The sequence below is a fragment of the Rhododendron vialii genome, chromosome 13a (genome assembly GCF_030253575.1).
Source record: "Rhododendron vialii isolate Sample 1 chromosome 13a, ASM3025357v1".
Lineage (NCBI taxonomy): Eukaryota > Viridiplantae > Streptophyta > Magnoliopsida > Ericales > Ericaceae > Rhododendron > Rhododendron vialii.
The window spans coordinates 2149224-2167291 of record NC_080569.1 but is presented as its reverse complement, the minus strand read 5'-3'; the positions used below and the strand labels follow the sequence as shown (position 1 = coordinate 2167291).

General features: G+C 38.9%; 2 protein-coding genes across 7 annotated transcripts; one reads left to right on the top strand and one right to left on the bottom strand.

The window, feature by feature from the left end:
- Window positions 1-1855: 1855 nt before the first annotated feature.
- Window positions 1856-7479, top strand: LOC131313715 (pentatricopeptide repeat-containing protein At2g30780-like). 6 transcript variants are annotated; one of them, XR_009196278.1, is made up of 3 exons: window positions 1894-2475; window positions 4111-5344; window positions 7062-7479. XR_009196278.1 is itself a non-coding variant. In XM_058342175.1 (2 exons), the coding sequence occupies exons 1-2, from the start codon at window positions 2113-2115 to the stop codon at window positions 5233-5235; spliced, it is 1488 nt and encodes a 495-aa protein (XP_058198158.1). In that variant the 5' UTR covers window positions 1856-2112; the 3' UTR covers window positions 5236-7479. The 6 variants fall into 6 exon arrangements, 1 of the variants encoding a protein (XP_058198158.1); XR_009196281.1 differs by having other exon boundaries at window positions 7027-7479; XR_009196280.1 differs by having other exon boundaries at window positions 6966-7479.
- Window positions 7480-13548: 6069 nt separating this feature from the next.
- On the bottom strand, window positions 13549-16279 carry LOC131313460 (gibberellin receptor GID1B-like). The gene is made up of 2 exons (XM_058341776.1): window positions 15778-16279; window positions 13549-15114 (listed from the first exon to the last, which is right to left on the bottom strand). Exons 1-2 carry the CDS (start codon window positions 15814-15816, stop codon window positions 14107-14109), a joined length of 1047 nt encoding a protein of 348 aa, XP_058197759.1. The 5' UTR covers window positions 15817-16279; the 3' UTR covers window positions 13549-14106.
- Window positions 16280-18068: the final 1789 nt, after the last annotated feature.

The window sequence follows — 18068 nt, the reverse complement described above, 5'->3', positions numbered from 1 at the left end:
CCTCAAACTATGTCTCGGGAACACTTTACCCCCTCAAAGTTTTTTTTTTGGCATTTAACCACCTCAAACTAATGAAATTGCAAAACCGTCAACTTCCGTAACGGAGAGGATGTAAGTTACCATTTTGCCCTCAATTGAAAACGCTTACCAAACGGATCAAAACCCATTTGCTTTCCAAATTTCTATCACTACTTTGTATTTCTTCCCCCTTTCCTACATTTTCTTAGCAGCTAGAAAAGGAATCTCGCTTGGTTTCATACAACAGAACAACAAAATGAATTTCTAGTCCAATAAAGGAGAAGGCCAGAAAGGCAGATACGTAGGTTCTTCTCCGGCCTCTAACAACCGTGCCGACACCGGAGTCAGCTTTACAAACGACGACCAATCTGTTTGTGTTTTTTAGTTGGATTTCTTGTCCAACTTTTGCCAACAATCAGCCACCATAATTTGCACAACCAAACAAACCCAAACCACCTTCATCCAGCCACCACCACTGCTTCACCGAAGTGAAACTTAGCAAACCCAAAAGAAGACTGAAATCTATGTCGGCGACGAAGGCAACGACCACCGTGGTTTCATAGATCTATCTCAATGGAGCGTTAATCGACAACCCCACATAGGCGTTGAGTCGAAGGAGGGAGGAGGACTGATTGAACAGAAAAGGGCGTCGATGAGGAAGGTGTTGCAATAGCGCGCGCTTGTGAAGCTGGCAAGGGAGACGACCATGATGGAGACGCCGATGATGATCCGATGGTTGCTGGTTCTCATGATTTGATCTCTTTTCTGTGTGTGTGTTTGTGTGTGTTGGGAGGAGGGGGGAGCAGTAGCTACGAAGTTAAGGTGGAGTGAGAGAGTTGTGGGGTGGGCATCGATGGGGTTGCCGATGAGGTCTGCCATGGTGGTGGTAGAGCCAGGCGGCGGTGATTGATTTGGCTGGATTTTGGGGTAAGGAGGTTTGGGGATGTTCTTTGTTGTCGCTGTCTCGAGATCAAAAGAGAGAGAGAGAGAGAGAGAGAGAGAGAGAGAGAGAGAGAGAGAGAGAGAGAGAGACACTATGTCAAGATGAAGGGCAATAGTGTCTCTCAAATTTAAATGAGAGGGCATGTGAGTTACATGTGCCATTTCCCATCCAATTTGTAACAGAATGCTAACGGAAATTGTATTTCCATTAGTTTGAGGTGGTTAAGTGCCAAAAATAAAACTTTGAGGGGGTAAAGTGTCCCCGAGACATAGTTTGAGGGGGTTAACTATAATTTACCCTAAAATGATTATCCGTAAAAATATTTGGATAATATGTGTAAAGTAGATTTTTTATTAAATCTACACTTAGAGATTATTTTTGAATTCTGCTTTTTCCAGTTTATTTTTAGGAATGCATTTTGACACAATAGATTCCGAACTTAGCTCCAAGCCTCCAAAAACCATAAGTATTTTTTTTTTTAGGAAAAGCAAAAACCCATAATTGAAAATTGCACAATTATGGCAAACAGCAAGTCTAAAGGTACAGATTTTATGTGTGTACCAGTGCGTATAAATTTCTTTTAGGGCCCATTTTGAATTTTAAAATAATGATCGGAGTTACGCATTTTGTTTAAAATATTTTTTTATGATCCTTACAAAAAATAATAAGTTCAATTCAGTATCAGTAAGAACATTTACTAAGCATCCAAACTTTGCTTTAGAATTTAAGCTTGAATTCTAGGACAAAGTTGAATATTTGGTAGATGCATTGACCATTATCAGATTGAATTTATTTTTCGTAAGAGCCGTAAACAAAATATTTTAAACAAAATAAGCAATTCTGATCATTTTTTAAGACTTAAAACCGGACCAAAAAGGGCTTTGTACACGCTGGTACAAATTTCATATCTGTACCAGCAGCACCTCTGTATTGCACAGCAAAACCCCGATTTCGACCGCAACGACCAACCCCTTTGCTCAAACACTGGACATTCTCGGCAGTTAGACGCCGCTGTCGCCCTCCCGCCCCCCCCCCCCCCCCGGCGCCGATTCTCTCTGTTTCATCTTCTCATCTGTCATCGCATTCATTCGATTTGATAAACCCTTCCAAAACCCTAACACGAGGTATGCTAGAGCTGGTACTACAAAAGAATGTTGAAACGACTGTGGAAGATATCAGACGCAGCACAATCAGAGCTGTTCCTCCACCTCCAAAGGTTCCCACCAAACCCCAAAACCCTAACAACCACCCCCTCCGCCAATACCACAAACTCGTACCAAAGCATCGTCAATTTGTTCGCCCACAGAAGTAGTCGCACCGCTACCAAGCCAAGCGAACTTTACATGGAGGTTTCACAACTGAAAGATGAATTACTTAGAAAAAACGACGATAGAGACGAGATTGTAAGAGTATTGGAAGATAAAGGTGGTTCTTTGTTCCTGAGTGATTCCGATGGATCGACTTTGGTTCAACTGCTGAAACAGTTGCGTTCTTCGCCTACATTAGGCATTGAGGTATTATTCTTAGCGTCGTAATTGTTTTGTTTTGTTAAGTTCGAAAATTGTCCCGAAATATGTAGGAAGTGTAGAGGAATGGTTGAACTTGTATTGAGTACGTGACTTGCGCAATGAAGTTTGGCATTTTTTTGTAAGCTCATTAATAACCAGCTAGTGGGCGGTTGTCTATGGACCATCTCCAGCCCTTAATTTTTTTAATCAAAATTTGAATAAAATCTTCATTTAGTGTGAAGCATTCCAATGGGCAAGTTCAAATCTAAACATAAATTTGAGTGAGGTTCATTAATGGCATGGTTGTATTTAAGAGGGAGAAAATGACCGTCAAAATTTGAGTGTCCTTTGATTTGCATACAAATTTGAGTAAAACTCACTTTCATATGGGTTTGAGTCAAGGAATGGAGTGAGTTGGCCAGGACACCTGGTTGTAAAAAGAAAAAAAGGACTGGAGTCAGATTTAGGAGATTTGACTCAGATATTTGTTCTGAGTTTAAAATAGAGTATGGGCTCGAGATGGTCTTAAAAGTTAAAAATTGTCCCAAAATATGATAGGAATGGTTGAACTTGTATTGAGTACGTGACTTGTGCAATGAAGTTTGAATCTTTTTGTAAGCTCAGTAATCACCAGCTAGTGGGCGGTTGTTAGCAAAATTTTTCTTTCATCTAGATGATAATTGAGGGCTTGTTTTTTGTGTGGTGTTCACGTTTTAATAGCTAAATGACTTCCTGTTGCTATATTATAGGAATGCCTAGTATCAAAATGCTTGTTTTTTAACGACTTTGATGCGCTGATGCAATTGATATTTTCTTCCACAATATTTTTTTTTTTTTTGACAAGATGCCATATCTGAGTGCTATATGAGATTCCCATTGTGAAAGAGTAGAAACAAATGGACTTGCATGGCTAAATATGGATGCTAGTAAATATTGCATGTGTTTTACTTCACCATTGAAGAAGAAAAAAAGGGACTTCGTGCTAAAATTAGCCATAGCAATCTATGTAGCGTGCAGTCCGAGAAGCTCTTATCTGCTTATATTATTTGTAGATATGTTGAGGTATTTTGTCTCACATATGTTTTGTCTTGGAGCATCCTTTAGATAATTGGATTTGCTATGTTCTACCAACTGCTTATATTGCTCATGGAATCTGGAGGGGTCTTAGGTTTTTACTGATTTTGATAAATGCCAAACAGGTATGGAGTTGAAGTATGTTCTGATAATGCTGTTAGCTTTTATGTTCCTATGAGTACCATAGTAAGTGTTTTTAGATTGACAATTGAGTGAAAATTTGTGATCAGATATGCGAATTGCGTTTCTGTATTTATACTGGATTAGCCCCAAGGGAGACCTTCATATGCCATTTGATTTGTTTTATTATTTTCTTACCAAACTCAAGACTCGCACTTAGGAACTAACAATGTTTGGCTCCTTGTCAAGCTTAAATTCTTGGTTAAAAGGGTTTCCATGGTGATAATTTGGGATTCGGTTTTCGGCCCATTGCTGATTTTAGGTCCCATTAATGGTTGGACAGGTTTTTTTATGGATCATTTTTTCTTTGAGGCATTAGATTCAGATTCCTGGAGAAGAAGAATTTTTACCCCTTGGTCATGCCAAACTTGGTTTTTCGTTCCTCAGGTTCTTAATTGGAGACGGAAACAGGAACATTGTGGCATCCCAATGACATCGGACGAGTATGCCCACGGTATTACAGTTGCTGGTAGAACGAACAATGTTGATCTTGCACTTGAACTTTTTAAGGAGGCTGCTAACAGGCAAATTAAGACAACCTCTACGTATAATGCACTTATGGGTGCCTATATGTCTAATGGTTTTGCAAAGAAATGCCAGCAGTTGTTTCTAGATTTAAAGAGGGATGCAAATTGTTGCCCAACAATTGCTACATATAACATACTTATTTCAGTCTTTGGTCGGTTGATGCTGGTAGCTCACATGGAGACAACCTTTCGCGAGATTGAGGATTTAAATCTGTCTCCCAATGTGAGTACCTATAATAATTTAATTGCTGGATACATAACTGCTTGGATGTGGGATAGTATGGAGAGGACTTTCAGAATTTTGAAGGCGGGTTCTGTCAAGCCCAGTCTTAAAACATACCTGCTTATGCTTCGAGGGTATGCTAATTCTTTGAATTTGGAAAAGATGGAAGAGATGTATAAGTTGGTGAAGCATCATGTTAATCAGAATGAAATCCCATTAATCAGAGCTATGGTACATGCATATTGTGGGAGTTCTGACAAGAATAGAGTTGAAAAGATTGAAGATTTACTGAGGTTCATTTCAAAAAAGGAATATAGGCCTTGGTTGAATGTGTTATTAATCCGAGTTTATGCACAAGAAGATTTGTTAGAGAAGATGGAGAAGTCCATCAATGTGGCATTTCAGCATAATACCTCTGTGGCAACGGTTGGTCTTATGCGATGTATCATTACAAGTTATTTTCGATGCAATGAAGTGGACAAGCTTGCGAAATTCGTAAAGCGTGCAGAGTGTGCTGGGTGGAGAATCTGTAGGTCCTTGTACCACTGTCAGATGGTCATGTATGCATCACAGAAACGCCTTGCAGAAATGGAGAGAGTACTTGATGTGATGGAGAACTTCAATATGGAGCGCACGAGGAAAACACACTGGATATTGTATAATGCCTACTTAATATGTGGTCAAAAGCATAAAGCTGAGCAGGTGATAGGAACGATGTACAAGCGTGGGTATGAAATTAGTTTGGATGCCTTTCCTTCATAGTGCACCTTCTAGGAGAGCATTTATGTGCTGGACCAGTTGAAGGAGTACTGAGCAATTGCAATGGTTCCCCCTATCTGGAGGATGAAGTAGAGGTTCATCTAGTTTGTTGGTAAGCTTCTCTTTCTCAAATTAATTATTCCAGCTAGTTACACTTCTCTTCGATAATATATCTTTATGTCTTTCACACTTACTGTTAGAGAGTTCACCAAACTGTCCATTGACTCCATTCTGCTACACCTTATATCTTTTGGGTCGATGACTGATGCCGTGTTATATGTTCATACTTCATGCACTTAGCTTAAATGTCATGGTTTGCATTGGACACAAGTATGACAGCATACACTTTTGTACACGTTCAGCACATACTCTCTTCCGATTCGGTGCCTTGTTATCATGTTAGATGCAAGTATGTAGACCTTCCCTGCCTTAAATGTATTTACTGGAGAAGAGATGTGACTGACTATGTAGATGTTCATACGTAATCGCACTTTGATTGACCTTGCTTTAACGCAGTATGTGTGGTTAACGATAACGATATAGTTTCTGAAATATGTGTGAGTTCATTGGTTTCAGCCCGTAAGAGAAAATCATACCAGAAGAGAGAGATTGATTGATCATTGAAATTGGCTGAGATTGATGTATAAAGGAAAGAGTATTTAGTTGGAACTGATAGAATAAGCCATTGAAGTAATTGATTTTTGACAATCATAAAGCAAGAAGTGATCGTATATAGTTCTCACGGAAGGTATTCCCCACCTATTTCTGTAGTGGAGGATTGTCTCTTTTATGGGATCTTCTGGACAAGCACTTGGTATTGGCAACTGACTAGAGTTCTCACCAAGGCTTGTATTTTTTAGCATTTGTCTACATAGGGCAGCTCTTTAAACATACTTAAAGGTGCTCCTTTCTTGCTCCGTGTTCTTTTTTTTTTTTTTTTTTGTTGCCATGTTGCTATTCTTCTTTTTTCTTCAACATGAAAAATTCTGGGTGTGAGGAGAGAAGGAGTTAGTTATATGGCATTGCTATGTGTGGGGTTTCACATTTTCTTCTCATCCTTTTACCAGAATCTCCTTTTCCCCCCTCCTTTTGTCTCCATCTTCCCCACTCCCTTCTAGATCTTGTGATAGCTAGTTAGCTACTGAAGCTTGTGGAAGTTGGTTGAGATGTTCTAGGATCTGCATCTGATTATATCTGAAACCTGAATAAATTGCGCCTTTCGTATAACACTTGTATTTGCACTGTGAATGCCTTGTGGATACGATGTTAATAGACTATACGACAAGTTCTGCTTCTATGCCTTCACACTGTAGGGCCCCGTTCAGTTGCACGAAAAGGATGAGGAAATCAACTTTCCCGTAACTTTTTGTGTGTTAAGTTACTAGGAAAGTTATAGGATCCACGTCTCCAACTTTTCCATTAGGAAACACTTTCCTGTAGAATAGGTCTTGCCAAAATGAAGGAATTGTTGTTTTTGTGTAAGATTTCTTGTCTAAAATAAATTTCATTTTCCTTTACTTCACCCCTCACTTCACTTTTCATGGGAACCAATTTCCCACACAATATTCCCGACAACGGAACGGAGCCTAGATGATTAACACTGGTGTTTTAGTCTTTGACCCATATTAGTAGGTTTAGTTTTATCTTAGCTTTACATGTGATTCTTGATGCAGTCGGTAGAGGTGTGATTTACCGCATATAACGGAAATCGCTATATTTTTCTGGTGAACCAGTACGCTAAATACGCACAACGTGAATAAAATCGACTTCATGGAGAATCAATCCTCAATTCAGGAGTTTTAGATGATGTACATTTTTTGGTTAAGCAGTGAACGTAACAACCGCAAGAATTGCACTATTCAAGCCATCTATCAATAACAATTTTGGCAGTCGGAATTCAGAAGGCAATTTTACGCGGATTATGTTTGAAGCACAATCATTGGATTGTCAGCCGGAAGCCATGGAAGATATGCAGATTGGTTCTCGCGACTACTGTACCTGTAATTTAAGGTGATGTACAAATTTTCAGCGGGGTATTCTTCGTATCAGCAATATGTACTGTCCATTCATGTCTTTTGGAAACTGTTAATCCTGGTTTTTGGGTTAATCCTGTTATCCAACAAATGGTTCTGCTAAGCTGTTTCTGCTTTTATTTTCTTGACTCAGGGTCAAATACCCTAATCAATTGCTGCAAATGCGGCTTTTAAGGGAAATGATTAAAAGAATTCGATATGATTATCAAATAAATGCTGTCTGCTGGTTTTGTGATTGTTGACTTTTCTTTTTTGTTTGAACATGATTGTTGACTCAGTATTCTAAAAGGCTTTGGATCTTTTGACAAATCCATTGCTCACAGATGCATGTATGTCAGTATGTATAATGGGTCGGTCAAAGTACATGTGCATGTTGTTTCTAGTTTTTGTTCTTGCCTACGTGATTGAAAATGGCACGGCATGACACAACACAATTTAAGTAAACGGGCACGACACGGCACGGTACGAAGCACAATTGACACGGAAGTTGAATGGCACGGCACGACACGCACGTTTGACACCTCTATTACTGGTGATGACCAGATTCACAAAGAACCTTGGTATTCGGATGGAGTGTGGAGAAGGGTTCAATGGCATCAGAAATCAACTCCTTCCATATCTCGTCTCTTCCGAATTTTCATATTTATATGTCCTTCCCGGTTTCACAGTTTATGATCGGGCCTGTTCGTTTGTAGAACTCACAACAAAGAACACGTCTGCAAAAATAGATTTGATTGGATATCGGTGGGTACGTCATGCATTTTGTTCCGTTACTCTTAACTCGTACCTCCCTATCAACAACAAAAAAACCTCGTACCTCAATGCAAATAGTGGTTGAACCCCTCCAGTTAAATGACCAATTTTACATGTAAAAGAATTATGCCGTGTATTTGGCAAAATTCTTTTCTATAATTGTGAAATGTGCATCAAGGGACATTTGAAACCTTTGGCCAAACCAAAAAAAAGGAAAATGGTTTCTGGACATACATATTGGGGCATTTTTATTTCAAGCTTAATTTTTTTCCCTCTTAAATTTTCGTCATGTACTCGTTTCTAGACAAACATACTTAACATTTCCACAATTTCTTAGGCCCTGTTCGGTTTGGATTTAGAGGGAGATTTTCGAGAGTAATGAGTGGAGAGAGACAGATAGAGAAAATTTATTGAAAATTGCGTGTCCATAATTTTTTAGACCCTAAAACGAACAAGGCCTTAGTAACTCCTAGTAGTTTATTTCTCTCCCACATGGGTTGGGGCATGGGAAATCATGGCATAAGTTACGAAGAAAAAACCTATATACGCAACTTTAGGATATTCATCCAGACACAATTTTGTCCAGAGCATGCAAATATCACTTCGTATGTATTCAAGGAAAGATCGAAAAAGCGAAATCCACGTTCCTTCCCTGTCTTACAATCATGGAATTCCATCACAAGATTCACACAACAGCTATAGGCTTCTTCGATCTCTCCCTTAATAAGTGAGAATAATTTTGGGGACCCATTTCTTGAGTACTCATTTGAGTACCCGGTTTTTTGTGCTCTACTTCCTTTTCGGAAGAAAAAAACCCACGACAACCCACAATACAACTCAAACCATGAATTGGTCGTAATGCCAAATTCAGATATCAAACACGTTGTGATCGTAGAAACTCAACCCAACCCAAAAAGGTTACTCCGTTCATGGCCCCAATCCAAAAGTTACAGCTTAATTGTACCACTTGTGAGTCACGTAACATTGCGGGTGTTTGTTTGGCGACGTCAATGATTTCATACTCAAATCATATTTGTTCAGAAAAAAATCGAACTCTCTTTTTCGAGAATCAATATAGTATTAATATCGTAAGCATAAACGTTAAGATAAACGAGATCCGATCCGATCCGATCCGATCAAAGAAAGTGAGAATCTTTAACCCGGAGAGACAACAATCAAAGGAAACCATTAACGACACAAATCTTGTTCTAGATTTATACTGTAAATTGAGACTTTATTTTGAAGCATTTTGCTTTGTCTTGACATGATTTGGACTACTATATTTTATGGGTTTTGATGGGAGTTAAAAGTAGGAGCTACTGTAGACCAGCAGTTCCTTTTAACTGTACATGGTTTTCATGCTTTACGGGGGCAACCGACCGGCCTCTGTGGGGCGCACATGGTGCCAAATTGAATGCATTCACCAAAATAAGGTTCATTTCACCTGACACCTCACCCCACAGGGGAAGAAGTTTCCTAGTGAGTAAATTTTATTTTTTTTCCCCTTCTAATAAACGGGTGTCCGGGCTAGCCATCGAGTTAACAATCGAACAGAACTCCGGGCGGCGCCTGACGGAGCAATGCCGCGTGGAGGTAGAAGGCCCACGGGTGGTGAACTTCTTTTTCCAGAGAAGCAGCAATGACGGTATCTACCAGCGAGAGCCGAACCAATTTTTCCCAACAATGAGAGGTGAACCAACGAGTTTTGGAAAATAAGCCAATTTCTTGTTATCATGCTCTCTCACTCTACCAACCCTTGAGGTTGATGTTAGGTATTTTTGAGTTGGCTAGCCAGCGGCAAGGTGCAATTTTGCATTATGGCCTTGCACCCTTAATGTTGATGTTTTGAGCCATTTAATTTGAAGGTTTCACTGAGAAGATTAATGTGTATGCAAAAATATAATTCCATTGAAGTCGTTAATGATGCGATCAAAACACATGTATTTTAAATTAGTGCAGTCCGATCGGGTGACCATTGATATTCATAGTGTCATATTTTATAATTAATGAAATTTTCTTCGTCATTCAAAAAAAAGGTACTATACCCAATTTGGGTTTTGAATAACACATTTATTATAACAAAAGAATTGGTTGACCCAAAATGTAAAACTAAAAACATAAAGATGTAAAATACACTGCTGAAAATCCAACTTAATTAATTTATACTGTCTTTTATAATTCTGCGTGACTTTTTATTATTATTTTTTTTTGTGAACTCCCAATATAAGAGACTATCATCATTTGTTCCAGCTCATATTCCCGAAAAAGCGAGACATAAAAGCTCGTGCACAGAAGTGAGACATTAGCTTTCTTTTTTGGATATAAAGTGGAACAAGCGAGACATAAAAGCTCGTGCACGGAGGTGAGATGTTAGCTTTCTTTTTGAATATAAGGCGGAACCTACGAGAAAACCTCATTTAAACCACTAGAATTCGTTTTGCCAAGGCTTACTGATTGTGAGTGAATGAGACCTAAATGATGTGATAATCAACGACCATGGAGAAATACATCTATATAACAATGTGGCCTAATAATAGCGATTGTTTTTATGGAGAATTGACTTGAACCCATTATTGCAAATGATGATTTGTTATTTGCGGTTCTTATTCTGGTACGACAATGTTATATACTCCTACTACAATGGGATTTAAATCAGCTTTATGATACTAGCAAAAAGGCAATTGGGGAGCATGTTGTGAACTTGTGCACAGCATGGGCATTATGCACGATCCAAGCCGTCGGATCGTGCGTCTGACGGCTCGGATCTCATTTCAGCAATGAACGGATCTCGATAGTCTGTTGCCAAGATAAAATCTGAGCCGTTGGATGCACAATCCGACGGCTCGGATTGCAGCACACGCCTCGGATCCGAAAAGAGCTAGGGCAGAAGATTAACAACACGTATTTAAAGAAAACCAACGAATAAAATTAAATGATTGTTTAATTTAAGAGAACAATCTTTAATCTTGACAGATGTACAAGTTAACCGGATCATGAGTAGGATTTCAACTAATTATCACCTGTCTAACCCAAATCGCTCAGAAGAAAATCAAAATGTGAACGCAGGAAGAACAAATACCAACAAAATCAGGGGATAATCCCCGATTAAAAAGAGGTGTAAACAGTTAATAAGAGTGACGACGAAACAGATTAGTACCAACCAAATCAGGGGATAATCCCCGATTAATGTAAACAAATGTGCAAGTTGGGGGTGACAATGACCTCATCTTGTCGTAATGGAAGAACAAATACCATCAACCACTAATCCAAAACCAGCTAATTCTGCTAATGACGCCTCACAAAACGACGACGTCGACCCAGTAAGCAAGAAACAAAGTTTTGATAAAATTTAATAAATCCAAGAAAAAGCTAAAATGGGATTTGACAGGTGCAAATAAAAAAGGCGCGCATGTTTTTATTGTAAGCAGAAGACCTAGAAAAAGTCAATTTAAACAGGTTATGATGTCCTTTTCCAAGCTTAGCTGTTTTTACAACCGTAGTGGCGCATTTCTCTCTCTCAATCCCAACGACTTAAAAATAAGAACGAGTTGTGCTACATATACAGATGTGAGGACATAGACGTGTGTCTGTTTGCATTCGACGTCGACGTGCATGGGTCCCGCATAACGTACGTGAAACCTGCGTGCATCGGATGATTACTAAAGACGCTTGTATCTTAGCATTGACGCGAGCCCGAATGATCATTTTCCGAGATGAAAATAAGAGGGTGTTTTTGTGCTTGTGGCCTTTGTGGGTCTCTCAAAGTGGTCCATGATGGTAGCAGTTCCCAAACTCCCAACAACTTAAAAATAAAAATGAGTTAGTGCTACATATAAGATGTTCGGACATAGTCTGTCTATTTGCATTCGATACACGTGGATCCTGCATAATATACGTGAAATTACGCGTATCGGATAATTACAAACACGTTTGTATCCGGATATTGGCGCCCCGAATGATCATTTCCGAGATGAAAATGAGAGGGTTTTTCTGTGCTTGTGGCCTTTGTGGGTCTGTCGAAGTGGTCCATGATGATAGTAGTTCCAAGAGTCCCAACAACTGGTTGATGGGTCTCCTTTCTTGAAAACAAAGACAAAAGGGCCCCTGTTTTGTTCACTATTTTTCCCAAACTCCAAACAAATTCCGTGTCCCCAAACGGGAAAAAATTAAGAAGCTGATAGAGAATTAGTCAGATCAAACGTCGCTAAGGGATTGCGAAATCCATGATTTGGACCCGGAATCCAATCATTATTTCGTTAAATTTGTGATGCCCTTTAGGTGGATGGCGAAAGGTTTCACAACTTTGTGAAACCAATTTACACCCTCTCCCTCAAGAAAAAGAAAAAAGGAAACAGAACCAGCTATAGCTATAAGTGGTGAAACAAGAAGAACATAATAGAAAATCTACAGGGGAATTGTGGGAAAAAGAACAGAGTAATGATGATATAATCTCAAGCCCAGAGAGAGCCCCTTCAAATGGGAATCGCAAAATCGTTGGTAAATTGCTATCGATACGTGCGAGTCCCGCCTGCATCAAACGACTCCGTGCACATCTGTATCCGAATCAATGTATGTCGTGGACCTATGTGTCACTGCTCAAATCGTATCCCCATAGTAACAAGCAAGAAACATCTTTTGGAACTTGAATTTCCAAACACCAGGGAAATTGATTTTCTATTTATATCCATTGGTCTATTGATACGAATTCATTCCATCAGTTTGAGAGCTTCAAAATTGGAAAATAAGCAAACAACTACCACTCGTATTAGAATGAGACAAAGACTTCTCGAATGGTAGCCAGTCCAAACCGTAAGGGAACCACCTTTTTCCTTTTGCTGAAAGAGGAAGCTATCATTAACACTTGGAGAGGGAAAAGAATTGAAGGAAGTTCATATCCACACTCATTTTTTTATCATTTACATTCATTCTTTTGTTCTTATTCATATGAATTTATTTTCTTGCCTTTTTCAATTCACTTTTTCATATATCCAAAGACAAAATAGTAAATTCATGTGGATAATGACAAAAAAAGAGGTGTGGATGGTAAAACAAGAAGTGTGGATATCATTTCCAAAAAAGGTACTCAAATCTTATCAATTTCATTCCTCTTCTTTCTCCACCCGAGTCAACTACGACTAAAATCCGAACATTTATTTTAGATCGAATGCGTTCTTTAGTTGACTGCGAGGGCTATGATGGTGTTTTTGTTTTTTCAACTGAAGCTATGCTGGTTCAATCCAACCCACCGTAGACCCACTCTTTAGTTGACTGCAAGGGCTATGATGGTGTTTTTTTTTTTTCAACTGAAGCTATGCTGGTTCAATCCAACCCACCGTAGACCCACCCTTGTGCGGACAAAAAATTCCAATCCTCTTCTTTCCTCCCTAACAATTCCTCCAAAAACAAAAGATCCAAGTATGTGACATGTCCAAAGCCAAAGTTGAAACATTCAAGTGAGAAGAACAAAATTAAGCAACAAACCACCAGTTCCATGATTAGAAAGGAAGGAACAAACACATATAACAAGAGATTGACCAACAAACAAAATCTTTATATATTACCAGAACACAAGTATAACAATACAAAGCTTCACAGGAAGCATATCATGGAACATATATCCCAGTTCATCTTCTGAAATTAGCTTCTGTACTAGTAGCCAAATGAAAACCCACCCACTAAACTTTACCCCCAATTGTACTCTACACCTCCTCCCTCCAGGCCGAAGGCTCGACAGGGTAAAGCTTGAAATTCATCAGTATTTCTGCTAAAATCCCATGAATGTAGTAACAATCTGCCGAACTAAATGGACTTAGCCCCCTCATATGCAAAAAATACCCTTTCGCACCGAGAAAGCTAAGCTACTAAATTTCTTCACAGAAAACATCTTAACAACACGTAGACGACGACGATAGACGATGACGAAGAACTACTACACAAATCCTATACTACATATAACTACACACAGCCACTGCAAAAGGGGGGAAGGAAAAAAGAACCCAAGTGAAGTGTCAACCTTTTTGGTAACGTATTTGGGGGGGTTTTTTCATTTTTGGCCTGTAATGAAGTTAAAGAGCTACTCACAAATCTATTAACAGTTACTATTAGGATCATTCACGAAGTTGTTTATCTCCTCCATCAGGGAGTAGAAATGCTCGTTGTTTGGCAAGAAATAGAACCCGATCGTCGCCTTTTCCAAAAACAACAGATTCACCTCATGCCCCGCCTTCTTCAACCCTTCAACATACCCCAATTGCCAATCCTGAAGCAGATCAAAACCGGCCACCACAACCAGACTTTTCGGAAAACATAGCCCATCAATACTACCATTCGCTCTCGGCCCAAACGGGTTACAAGCCGGGTGATCCCTATCCTCTCCTTCGGGTAAATAAGCCCGCCAGTACCAATCCCGGTCCTCAATCGTGACGAAATATTTCCTATCCAACTTCATCTCCGATTCGGTCCTCTCCTGTCCCCCGAAAAATGCATGTAGTAGTATATTCCCCAACACCTCAACGCCTGATTCAGCCGCTTTAACAGCCACATGGTGGGCGATATTTCCTCCAGAACTATCGCCCGCCAAATAAACATACGCTTTAGAATCTTTACTGCTCCGAAGCCAGGGTCTCGAGTGGACCCACTTCAGAGCGGTCCACCCATCCTCGTAAGCGCACGGGTACCGATGCTCAGGCGCTCTACGGTAGTTCACCGAAACTACCACCGCCTTGCAGTGGTTAACGAGGCGGCGGCAGAATGTATCGTATATCGCGCTGTTGGCGGAGGAATGGACGAAACTACCACCATGGAAGAAGATGATGACGGGGACTATTTGGGTGGTGCTGAGGGGGGTTTCGAGGTCGACGACGCCGTATTGGGAGGGGTTTTCCGGGGAGGGGCGGTAGACGCGGTTGAGGAGGGAGGTGGCCCGGTCGACGACATCGAAGGAGTAGACGCCGTCGACCGGGATCGTGTTGGCGGTGACTTTTCTGTCGAGGAATTCGTTTAGGTCACGGTTGAACGTGCCGTCCGGGTGGCGGAGCATGTTGTATGCTAGCTTGAAGTTTGATATCAGGATCCATGTGTTCAGCGGAACCACTTTCTGAAAAAAGAAAACACAAAAAAAAAAAACAAAAGAGAACAGAGAGATTTACACATGAATACATGAGAGTTTCGTTAATTAAACAGAGAATACTAGGTATCCCTATTTTTGGCAATAATAAGACAATATTCTAAACAATCAACACCCACATAAAAGTACCAGGTATCCCTATTTTTGGAACAACAATCTGCAAAAACGAAAAGCAAAAAAAAAAAAAAAAAAACAGAGATTTACACGACTACATGAGAAGCCCGTTAATTATCCAGAAAATACTAGTGGAAGGAGGTTTTGAACAATCTTCAAGACCCAGAAGAAGAAGAATAAACAAGATTTTGTGGGTGTGCCGGAAACAAATCAAATTGATAAGTATGAACAGGGGATTACGAAACTAAGCCACTAATGCTTCAAATCTGAGAAAAAAATCCAATTTTTTCCCCCCAAAATAGCTTTTGATTTCTTGAAAATCGAGTTTCAGTCATACAAGACGCAAAACCCAAAAAGCAAATGTGAAAAGGAGGAGAAGAATCAAGCCAAATCAGCAACAAAATCAACATACAATACCTAATTAACCCTAAGAAACTGAAAAAAAAATTACTTTTTTGGGGGGGCGAAATAAAAACCTAGAGATGTAAAGTAGATAAGAATGAAGAGAAGAGGTCGCACCTTGGATTCATTGACGTTGATCTCATTACTACCGGCCATAATGACAGACCACTGCTGCCCACCACGAGATTTCAAGCGGAGCTTCCTTTGGAAACCTCAGAAACAAACAACAGAGATCTTCAGAAAGATTAGTCTTTGACTAGTCATAATAACAGCGCATCAAAGTGACGAAAGAGTACACAGAGGGGGTGGGGTGGGGTGGGGGTCTTTGTTTGTGGGTTTTAACTACAAAGTGTCTTTTGATTCCTCGTTTTTGAGCTCTGAACAAGAGGAGACACTTCTGAAATCAAAACAGAAGGCTCAGAGACACGCAGGAGGACATCAATATATTCGAAGGATAGAGAGAGAGAGAGAGAGAGAGAGAGAGAGAGGGCGATGGCGTGAAGGATAAGAGAAGGGGGGAGAGAGAGAGAGAGAGAGAGAGAGAGAGAGAGGCGTGGAGTCAAACGCAAAGGAACGACGGTGGTGGACGGAGGCGAGAGAGACGACAAAGCAGGCTGCCAAAATAAACTGTTTAGTGGGTCCCCACCGCCTCTTATAAAAAAACCCCAATTTTCACTTCGTTAATTTGCGTCTACACATGTCACCACTTTCTCCTATCTTCTTCTTCTTCTTTTTTTTCCCGGGGCCACAACTCATTTTAAGTAAAAACTCGTATTTTTTAAAAAGGTAATTTCAAAATCAAAAATATTATATTATACAAATAATTTTTCTAATAATATGGATCTTATTTGATAAATTTTATTGAAATATTTTAAATGATAAAAAATTAAAATATTATTTTTCATTTACATTATTTTTAAGTTTGAAAATGTGAAATAAATACTTATTTTTTTAAGAAGATATCATGGAACGGGCAGTAGTATAAAGTAATACTTTTGGCCTGGTCTACTACTCCAATTTTTTTGCAAGAATAAATTAGTTAGAGCACGAACAACAAGCACATTAAATTTTATTCCCAATAATATACTTCGTTATCTACTTTATAATTAAGAAATAAGATTTTACAGTGAACTCCAGTTCACATTTTGAATGAAGTTGGTATATCATTTTTTTATATTTTGGTATCTTAATGGTATCATCTGATAGATCCCTTGAATACCAGATTATATTTTTTACAGTTGGATTAGTGTTTAGAATAGGTTATTTATATGTTAAATTTGAAGAAAAAATACCATTTGAAAGGTAAGTTATAACGCCTATAAAATTTTACTAATATTTGACTTTTAAAAACATATGCTAGTGATACTTGTAGTATTTGTTTAAATTGTCCTTGCTTGCAATTATTGGATTATAAATTACGAAGATTGAGATAGCCATCACGCATTTTTGTTTTGTGATAACTAGATTTTCGTCAACTTTTGTATTTCTATAAATCTAAGATCCAAAGATGACGTAAGAGCCCTAACTTAAAAAAAAATGTTGTAGATGATCATTAACGTGCTTGAATGTGACTTTTTCATGCCATTATATTTTGTTTTTGACAAATTCGATAAATTAAAAAGGTTTGCACAACTAAAGCAATAGCCCAACTACTAAATGAATTTTGAAAACATTTCACAGGAACAATTTGGTTAAGAGTTACCCCATTATCAGTCAAAAAAAAATTTATAGACACATTTTACCCTAGATATTCACATTCATTTATGTATGATTTGTAATAACCTCAAATCTATGCAAGAAAATCATGAGTATACTCAGACATACAATAGATTATTGATTTGAAGCAAGATGTTTCTTCTAATCCCAAAAGGAAAAGAGAAATATTCCAATGCCAATCAAATTCTATCTAGAACCGTGAAAAATCTAAGTCAAAATGGAAACTAATGAGGTATTTCCACTAACAAAAAATGGGGCGATTCCGGGGACATCCAAAAAAAACCTAAAAAAACACCTCATTGTTTCCGATCAAATTTTGATGATCCGAGCCGCTCAATGTGATCAGAACGTGATTTTAAAGGTATCCACGAGATATCAGCAAAAAAAATGGCCGGGAAGGGCTTGATCCGAACAGTTTTTTATTGAACGGTTTAAATAAAAACTGCTCAAATCAAGCTTTTTCCGGTCATTTTTTTTGCTAATTTATCGCGGGCACACTTAAATTCACATTTTGCACACATTAAACGGTTTGGGTCCTAAAAATTTGATCGGAAACTATGAGATTGAGAATTGGGGTGTTTTTTTTGGTGTCCCTTGAACCACCCTGAACAAAAAATACTAAAAACTTAATGCATTTTACCATCTCGTTTTCACTAACAAAAAAGTTTCAACATTTGATCATCTTGTTTTCA

Coding starts and splice junctions, on each gene's coding strand:
- LOC131313715 (XM_058342175.1), top strand. CDS start 2,113: ATGTTGAAACGACTGTGGAAGATATCAGACGCAGCACAATCAGAGCTG. Junction 2,476..4,110: donor CGCCTACATTAGGCATTGAG/GTATTATTCTTA, acceptor TTCGTTCCTCAG/GTTCTTAATTGGAGACGGAA.
- LOC131313460 (XM_058341776.1), bottom strand. CDS start 15,816: ATGGCCGGTAGTAATGAGATCAACGTCAATGAATCCAAG. Junction 15,115..15,777: donor TCAACGTCAATGAATCCAAG/GTGCGACCTCTT, acceptor TTCTTTTTTCAG/AAAGTGGTTCCGCTGAACAC.